General features: G+C 34.4%; 1 protein-coding gene across 1 annotated transcript in view; it reads right to left on the bottom strand.

Moving 5' to 3' along the window:
- Positions 1–8,942: 8,942 nt before the first annotated feature.
- Positions 8,943–10,079, bottom strand: part of ZNF354C (zinc finger protein 354C) — a 5,622-nt gene continuing 4,485 nt past the window's right edge. Inside the window, exon 4 of the mRNA XM_007454817.1 lies at positions 8,943–10,079. This exon is cut by the window's right edge and continues 3 nt beyond it. Within this exon, the coding sequence (XP_007454879.1) occupies positions 8,943–10,079 (1,137 nt within the window).

Raw genomic sequence — 10,079 nt, 5'->3', positions numbered from 1 at the left:
CACATGCCATGCAATTCATCCGTTTAAAGTGTACAATCCAATGCTCTTTAGTATATTTTCAGAGTTGTGCAACCATTAGTGAAATCAATTGTAGAACATTTTCATCATCCAAAAAGTAACTCCATATCCATTAGCAGTCACCTCATATTTTTCCAACCATCCAAGCCCTTGACAACCAATAATCTATTTTCTGTTTCTATGGATTTGCTTATTCTTATCATCAAATATAAATGGAACTATACAATACATGATCCTTTGTGACTGGCTTCCCTCACTTAGCACAATGTTTTCAAGGTCGGTCCATATTGTAGAATATATCAGTGTTTCAATTCTTTTTCTTGCCAAATAATATTCCATTGCATGAATATACCACATTTCACTTATTCATTTATCAGTTGGTGAATATTGGGTTGTTTCCATTTATTGACTGTTATGAATAATGAGTATATATGTACAAATTTTTCAATGGATGTATGTTTTCATTTCTCTTGGGTATATACTTAGCTATGGAATTGCTGAGTCATATGGTAACTCTATATTTAAGCTTTCAGGGAAATGTCAAATTATTTTCCAAAGAGGTGACACCATGTTATACTCCAACCAGAAGTGTATGAGAGTTCCAATTTTTCTCCATGATTGTCAACACTTTTTATTACATCTCTTTCATTCTAACCATCCTCGTGGGTGTGAAGTTGAATCTCCTTGTAGTTTTTGTTTTTTGTTTTTTTGTGGGTTTTTTTGCGGTATGCGGGCCTCTCACTGTTGTGGCCTCTTCCGTTGCAGAGCACAGGCTCCGGACGCGCAGACTCAGAGGCCATGGCTCACGGGCCCAGCCCATGTGGGATCCTCCCGGACCGGGGCACCAACCCACGTCCCCTGCATCGGCAGGCAGACTCTCAACCACTGCGCCACCAGGGAAGCCCTCCTTGTAGTTTTGACTTACATTTCCTTGATGGCTAATGAGGTTGAGTATATTTTCATGTGTTTTTGGCCATTTGAATATCTTCTTTGGAGAAATATCTTTTCAGATCCTTTGCCCACTTTTATTTATTTGTCTTATTATTGAGTTGTAGTAGTTCTTTATATATTCTAGACAGTACATTACCAGATGATATAATTTGCAAAATTTCTATTCTATGGACTATATTTGTACTTCCTTGATGGTGTCCTTTGGTCCACAGACATTTTAAATTTTGATGATATTCAATTTATGCATTTTTTCTTTTGTTTTTGTGGTTTTGGTGTCATATCTATGAAACCATTGCCTAATCCAAGGTCACAAAGCTTAATGCCTATATATTCTTCTAAGAGTTCTATCATTTTGGCTCTAACATTTAGGTCTTTGATACATTTTGAGTTAATTTTCATATATGGTGAGGTAGGGATCCAACTTTATTCTTTTGCATCCAGTTGTCCCAACACCATTTGTTGGAAGACTATTCCCATTGGATTATCTTGGTATAGTCAATTTTAATGATAGGGAATACTAACTTTAAGCAAAACAGTTATTCCCTCCCACAAAAGATTTGTAAAATATAACAACTGTACTCAATTGTTGTGTTTTGAATTTCATCATTAAAAATTTGTGGAAATTTGTTTCTTTCTTGCAATACAATAAATATAAGTATCTACATAACATCCTTGATTTTGCCTCTTGGTCCACAAAATCTAGAATATTTACTATCTAGCCCCAGAAGTTTTCTGGCTTCTGATTCCTGATCATCATACAATGTCTTCCACGGTGAATCTTAGATCAGCTACATGCTATAGGACTCAAATTAATATAGAACTTTTAAGTCACTATTGAATGACTTATGACATTTCAGAAACAACTCATATCTACAACACTAATAAATGCTTAGTATGATATACATGCAGTTCATTACAGCACAGCTATCACCAATACTGTTTTGGAGCTCAAGTTGCAGAGCCATACACATTCTAGATCAAGAGGAGCATATTTCATATTGATGCTAGGTTGAGGACCAATAGGGAGTTGCACTGCTTGGGATAGCCTTTCACCCTATAAACTTTTTGCTGTGCTGGGATCCCAGACCCAAGGAGAGTGATATTGCCTTTCTTTTCCTCTGGGAGCAAATTCTTCCCTGGGTTTCATTACACTTGCTATCTTTCATCTCTTCACTGGTTGTAGGTGGGAGCAGATTGCCTCTTTGTCTTATAGGGGCAGTGCTATGCTGACCCTAAGAAACCAATTTTCCTTCCAGAGGGAGCAGCTTTTTCCAAGATAAGCATGGTTTCTCCTGCCTTTTAAAGGTAGTTCAACTTTTATCCCAGTCTAGGTTTTCAGAGTGCATCTCCAGTTTCAGTCCCTTCATTAACTTTGTTAAGTGTCAATATAATTTATATAATATAGCAATATTATAATTATGTTATAGCTATAAAACTATATAATAAGTTATTAAGTATAACTTATATTTAACAAAGAAAGCCCTTTAAAACATCTGTTAATTCTGGTGTGGTAAATATGACTTCTGTGGTTGTAGGAAGAAAGAACTAGGGGAAGTGGGTGGAGCAGTGGAGAACAATACAAAGCTATCGTAGCAAACAGTGTTACAAGTAACCACATGAAGCAAACTAATCTCTCTACAAGTTACTCTCCCAAGACATAAAAAGGCCACCAGCACCTTGTTTGGTGTTCATCATACAACTCTTTATCTTTTACACCAGGACCTCCTAAGTACTAATTATAGGGTTGAGAGAAAGCATTATTTTCATCCTGCATTCATTCTGACAAGGTTTATTCTCACTTATCCTGCCACAGTCTTCTTTAAAGATCTTTCTTATAAGAGGGAAGAGCAAGGGTTGGGATAGGGAATGGGAGAACGAATTCACCAGAGGACACAGGATGTAGATCAATAAAAGTGAGAAAGCTTCTTGCATTAAGTAACTATTTGCTGGGGATTCAATGTAGGAACTTCTTGGTACAATAATGAGTGAAAATCACTCAGCAGAAACATAGACAGGTGAGGCAGTTTTCTTTGGTTTAGGACATTTCAGTGATATAAATGAAAATATTCTGTCAACTCATCTGGTCCATACCTATATATCTACATATCTATATGTCTATATAGTTATTTTTACAGATATATAAAACTAGGATCCAGAAAGGGTATCAAACTTTCCCAAGTTCACAACAGTGAGTGGTAAAAACTAGCTCTTTTAACTCAAGTCTTTTGATTCTGAAAACAATTTTCCTTCTATATCTTAGAATTGTGTTTGAAACCAAAACATCTTCAGAAAGTTTTTCTGTAGCTTCACTTGTAAACCCTACCATTTTCCCATATGGGCCGTGATATCCTTCACTTGTAAGATTTCTATTCTACCTTCACTTTTCCTCATTAGGTGTGGCCTTGCAGGGTTACAAATGAGCTCTATACCAACTTCACTTTTCCATTAGCTGTGAATTTTGATATAAATTCAGACTCATGTTTTTTTCTCTTGGTTGCTTTTGTTATATTAACTAAGGCACAAGATTCACCTCTTTGGTCTTGAAATGCCTAGCTCCTCCATTGTTCACCCACAGTATAATGCAACATCATGCAGACACACACAAACACACAGGTCCTGAACAGACACAAATGTTTTTCTTGTCTTTAAAAACCATGTTTAAAATTTACATACAATAAATTTGCATTTTCTTAGAGTTCTATGAGTTTTAACACTCACACTATAGATCCGTGTAAGTACTATTAACCAGGATATATAACAGTTCTATCCCCCAGAAAACTCTCGTGCTATTGTTTTCTAGTCAAACCCTCTCTTCACCCCTAGTCCCTGGCAACCACAGACCTAGTCTCTGTGCCTATAGTTTTTGCCTTTTACATAGTGCCATATAAATGAAATCATATAGCATATAAGCTTTGTGACAGGCTTCTTTCACACAGCATAATGCCTTTGACACTCATCCACGTAGAATGTATCAACAATTCTTACCTTTTTATTGCTAAGTGGTATTCTAATATATGGATGTACCACAGTCTGTTTAACCAGTCTATTTCTGGACCCTCTTTCTGTCCCATTAATCTACATGTCTATTCTTTCACCAATATCATTGTCTTTATTACTGTAGCTTTGTAGTAAGACTTAAAGTTGAGTATTTTGAGTCCTTCAACTTTATTCTGCTTTTTCAAAATTGTTTTGGCTACCCTACTTTGCCTCTCCACTTAAATTTTAGAATCAGCTTGTCTATATCTACAAAAAAATTCTACTGAAATTTTTATTCAAATTGTGTTAAATCTGTAGAATAAATTGATGAAAACTGCCATACTAACTATATTGTCTTCCAACTTGTAAACATGGTATGTCTCTCCATTTATTTAGATCTTTGTCATTCATCAACATTTTGTAGTTTGCAGTATTTTTATCTATGTACAATATTTCTTTACTTTCCACTTTTTTCCTTTCAGAGTTACTGCAAATGCAGTATCTTGTTTAAATTCATTTTCTAATTGTTCATTGCTAGTACACAAATACAAAAATTTTTACATGTTAATCTAGTATCTTGTGACATTGTTAAACTCATTAGTTCTAAGAGCTTTTCTTGTTGATTCCTTGGGACAATCATGTCATCTTTTAATAGAGGCCATTTAATTTCTTCCTTTATAAACTGAATGCCTTTTTTTTTTTTTTTTTTTTTTTGCCTGATTGCATTACAAGGACTTCCAGTATGAAGTCAGTTAGGAGTGTTCAGAGTGGACATCATGACTTGTTCCTGATCTTAACCTCATTCACTTGATCACCATTAAGCATGATGTTAGTTGTGAGTTTTTGGTAGATGTCTTTTATTAGGTTAATTTCTCTTTTTATTTGCAATTTTCTGAGTTTTTATGATAAATGGATAATTTTGTCAAAATTTTTTTCTGCATCAATTGATATGATCATGTATTTTTTCTCTTTCTAGTTCAGTTTGTATATATGTCAACCTATCTTCAGTTTACTGACTCTTTTCCCTGTCATCTCTATTCTGCTACTAAGTCCTTCCAAAGATATATATATATATATATATATTTTTTTTTTTTTGGTAAATTTTGTGACTGTATCAGTTCTAAAATTTCCATTTGGTTCCTTTTAATATATTATTTTCCTGTTGAGAATTTTGAAGTTTCCATTCAAGAATGCTAACATTTTTGGAAACATTTTTATAACACCTACTTTATAATTTCAACATTTGTGTCATCTTGGGGCAGTGCCTGTTTTCTTTTTCCTTATGAATTGTTGCAGTTTTCCTGATTTTTATATTTTGTGCAATTCTGCATTATATCCTGTGCATTTTGAATGAGACTCTGGGTCCAGATCAGGGGTGAGTCTGGGATTATATACACAACTTTATGAGATGGCTTTCCTTTCTTTTCTGTCACCACCCTGACACATTCCAGCTCCCAGGGGCCACTTCTATTCCCGGTCTTCTGGTTAAAATACCAAGGCTTTAGGTTCTCCTCTCTGGTACACACCTAATGGATATATCTACCTCCAGGTCCAAGTAGCAAAAAGATAGTGAGAGAAGAAAAGCAGTGGGGATTCTTCCAACCTTTTGGCCCACAGTTCCTCTGACCAGAGATAAGGGTTCTCCTCTCTCAGTGGTTTAGATGTCTGTTCAACCACCAGTGTCCTCACCACAGGAATGTCTGGGAGTGCCAGATTGGCTTTATTTCAAAATCTGGTTTCCTTCCCAAATCTGCCTGCTACCATTACTTTTCAGGATCCTCAGGCAGCAGCTCCATGCATTCTCTAGGATTTTTAGTCAGATTTAGTGGGAGATATAAGGTGGTGTGTGCTTATTCCATAAGGTGGAATCAGAACCAACCGAAGTTATTTCCAATGATTATATCCATATGGGATAAACAGGAAATTTATAAGTACAAAGGAAGAATATTGACTGGAAGTTTCATATTCATCACTTTTCCAATCACATTTTGCCTCAATTTTTTATTAAAATTTTAACATACAGAAAAGTTTAGAGAATGACCAATGAACATAACTATATCCTCCACAAAGTCAACAACAGTTGACTAATTCTTGACATATTTACTTGAAAATATGCTGCAAACATCATGACTCTTCAAACTTGAAAACTTTTGCATGCATCTCCTAAGAATAAGGATATTGTCCTTTATACCTCAATACCCCCATTATACCTAGGAAAATTAAACATACCACATTATCTAATACCAATTCTACCCTCGTATTTCCCCAAGTGTCCCCCCAAATGTCCTTGCAGTTTTTTTTATTTTTCTGAATCATATCCCAAGTAAGAATCACACCTTACAGTTGGTTATATCTCGAGTGTCTTAATCTAGAAGACTCCATTTTTTGTTTTATTACATTGGCTTTTTGAAAAGTCCAGACAAGCTGTCATGTATTGTAACTCACATTCTGGGTTTAATTCCTTACTATGTAATTCAACTTGTTCCTCTATTCCTTGTATTTCTTGTGAACAGGAAGATCAGTCTAGATAACAGATTTAATTAGATTTTCATCAAAATTTTTTTGGCAAGAATACATCACAATGATCATGTGTATTTCATACTGCATCTTGTCATGAGTCACATGTCAGGTTGTCCCACTAGTAGAGAAATTCAGTTTGACAGCCAGATCTCTCCATTATAAAGGCATATCTTTCCTTTGCAATTGGTATCTGTGATCTTTTGACATCATGTAAATAATGTTTGTTAATATTTTTTCACCTAATAGGGTTTCCCCATCCATTGAACATGCCTGATTTAATTACATTAAGCATTGTAAGATGGTGATTTTTCTAAATCTATCACTCCATGTACAATGAATGACAACATTCTTCAAATAAGTACATAAAGAGCTTTTCTCTATTTTTTCATTATAGGCTCATTTTATTTTACTTAGCATGTTATAACCAATTACTGTGATTATTCTTTTTGATGTTTAAATTGTCCTAAATTTGACCTGTGGAAGCTCCTTTAAATTGTCCCCCAGGTCCTTCTGACATTATCCCATTAGTCTCTGAGTGCTTTGTTTCATTAAAAAATATTCCAGGCATACCTTACATTTTCCATGCTCCAAATATGGAATCAGGAGCCCTAGGTCCTTTTAGTGGGAAATGGCATTTAGAAACCAAAATCTTTGTACTAAGTTTGGTCACTGCTATTGGGTAATCAAATGTTTTTATCTAGAATATCTTGCAAATGGCTCTGTATGATGTTAAAAACTGGGGTTCAAACTCATTTTCCTTATAAATATACTTAAATATATTAAAAAAAACACTTTTTTTGCCTGTGTCATGGAGCTTGCGGGATCTTAGTTCCCTGACCAGGGATGGAACCAGGGCCCTGGCAGTGAAAGCACTGACTCCTAACCACTGGACCACCAGGGAATTCCCAAGAAAACACTTTCTAATGAGCTAAGACAAGTCAAATGCTGAATGCTTGAGTTTAATTCTAAAACCTTTCTCAGATAGAGTTCTAGATAATTTTACTAGAACAATTTTTTGAATGATACCAATTGTAAAAGTAAAATTTAAAATTGGAGGAGTTAGGCCCGGGGAAAATGAAATCTTTCTTAAAAACATGGAAAATGTTTGTATAACCAGTTTTAACTGATGATTAGAATGTTTAATAATAAAATATTCATGTATCACTTTACACAAAAGAAGTCCTAAAAGATGTGTAAACAAAAATAAACAAAAAGGCAATCTTGTATGTGAAACGCCCAAATGTAATTTCACCATCCGTACCTCAGCTGGGTTTCAGGATTTATGTACAGTTACTAAAAAAGCAGGTATAATTAGGGACATATAATAAAAAAGAAAAACATGATTTTAAGTCAATTATTAAGATTAAAGTCAGGGGAAACTTGTCAAACATAAAAATAAAACTGATTAAATTAATGCAATTGTGCCTAACCGGTTTACAAAACAAATAGCTTTGGGACTTGGACTCTTGGGACTTGAGGTTGGAAATGAACGTAAAATTACCAAAGAAAACTGAAGACCTAGATTCTAGTCTTAATGCTACTCAATAAGCTCAATTTTTTCATTAGTAAAATGAAAGGCTATAAATAAGCTAAATTAAAATCTCTCCTGGCTCTAATAAGCTACCAGGTGTATAATCAGATTCTGGAAATATATCCCTTCTGCAACCTACAAGAGAGTATTTTCATGACAGTCTCTCCATTTCTTTCAGTTTACTCCAACTTCTAAAGACTATTCAGCAATCATATCATATAAGAAATAATATAAGGAAAAGGAAGAGACACCACTGGGCAAATTTTTAATTTTCAAAACTAAATTCTAAATTAATAAAACCACATTTTTTAATCATCAAAGACTTTTGGGAAAAATATACATATAATCCAAAGTTCTGTGTGTGTATATATACACATGCATACATACACATTTATGTGTATATAAGTATAAATTACTGGTGAGGCAGTTCATAAAAAGTGAGCTTGATTATTTCCATGTGAAAATCTAAATTTAAAGAATTCCTTTCTATCTTTAGCTTCTCTTTATGAAAGAAAGCATGTCCTATGTCTGTCTGCCATTTTAGAAAATAAGGCTCCATACTTATTCACGTTATTAATAACTCAATGACTGTTTTTAAAAGAAAATTCATATTGAAGCTTACTGTTAGAAAGGGAATAAAATCTAACGAAGGAAATAAAACTTATATTCCATTATTTTCATTTTTTTAAAACTTAGGATTTTTACATTTTTCTATAAATTTAAAATTTTTATGTTTTTAGAAACCTTAGAATTTACTGGTTCTTATAAAATTTGACAAGTCAGTGCTCTTAATATTCGTTGATTAATTTTACCATTACTTAATGGTAACTATTTTCTCCAGAAGAAGAAAAAAAAAAAAAGACTTGATCTATCAGAAGTCTGTGCCCTATTTATTATTCTCCTGATTATTCTCCAATGAGAAATCTTAAATTATTTGAGAGATGAATTAAACCTCACAGGGCTTATCTCCTCTAAGAAATTCTCTGATCCCATATTCCTTCCATTTATAGAGTTTTTCTTTATTGTGAACTTTTTTGTGTCTACAAAGGTTTGATCTGTAACTGTAGGCTTTCCCACATTCCATACATTTATAGAGTTTCTCTCCAGTATGGATTCTCTCATGTTCAGTTAGGAATGAATACTGGCTGAAAGTTTTTCCACACTGATTACACTGATAGGGTTTCTCTCCAGTATGAATTCTCTGATGCCTATAAAGGTTAGATTTGCAACGAAGGGCTTTCCCACATTCTCCACATGTGTAAAGTTTTTCCCCAGTGTGAATTTTCTGATGTTCATTAAAGGATGAATACTGGTTGAAGGCTTTCCCACATTCATTACATTGATATGGTTTTTGTCCAGTATGAATCTGCTGATGTTCAATAAGGGTTGAGATGCGAGTGAAGTTTCTCCCACATTCCAAGCATTTACACAGTTGTTCTCCAGTATGAAGCCTCTGATGTTCAGCCAGGGATGTAAACTGGCTGTAACTTTTCCCACATTCACTACATTTGTAGGGTTTCTCACCTGTATGGATTCTTTGATGTCTATGAAGTTTTGCTCTACAATTGAAGGCCTTCTCACATTCTCCACATTTATAGAGTTTCTCTCCAGTATGAATTCTCTGATGTACAGTGAGGGCTGAACACTGGCTAAAGGCTTTACCACATTCCTTGCACTGATAGGGTTTCTCTCCAGTATGCACTCTTAGATGTTTGATAAGGGTTGAACTACTGCTAAATGCTTTCTCACATTCATTACATTTGTAAGGTTTCTCTCCAGTATGAATTCTCTGATGGGCAAGAAGGGATGATCTGTGGCTGAAGGTTTTCCCACACTCGTTACATTTGTAAGGTTTCTCACCAGTATGAATTCTCTGGTGTTCAGTAAGATGTAGACTCTGGTTGAAGCTTTTTCCACATTCACTGTAAATATGAGCTTTTTCTCCTGGGTAAATCTGGAAACATCTCATTAGATCAAAATTCTGTTTAAAATCTCCCCCAGAAGTATAATATATATTGGGTATCCTTTCTATAGGAGCACTTTGTTGTCTAACAAGAACTGTATTTATAAATAAGTCTTTCCC

The sequence above is a fragment of the Lipotes vexillifer genome, unplaced genomic scaffold (genome assembly GCF_000442215.2).
Source record: "Lipotes vexillifer unplaced genomic scaffold, Lipotes_vexillifer_v1.1 scaffold2091, whole genome shotgun sequence".
Lineage (NCBI taxonomy): Eukaryota > Metazoa > Chordata > Mammalia > Artiodactyla > Lipotidae > Lipotes > Lipotes vexillifer.
Note: the sequence above shows the minus strand (reverse complement) of the source record. Positions and strands in the feature narration are given on the sequence as shown.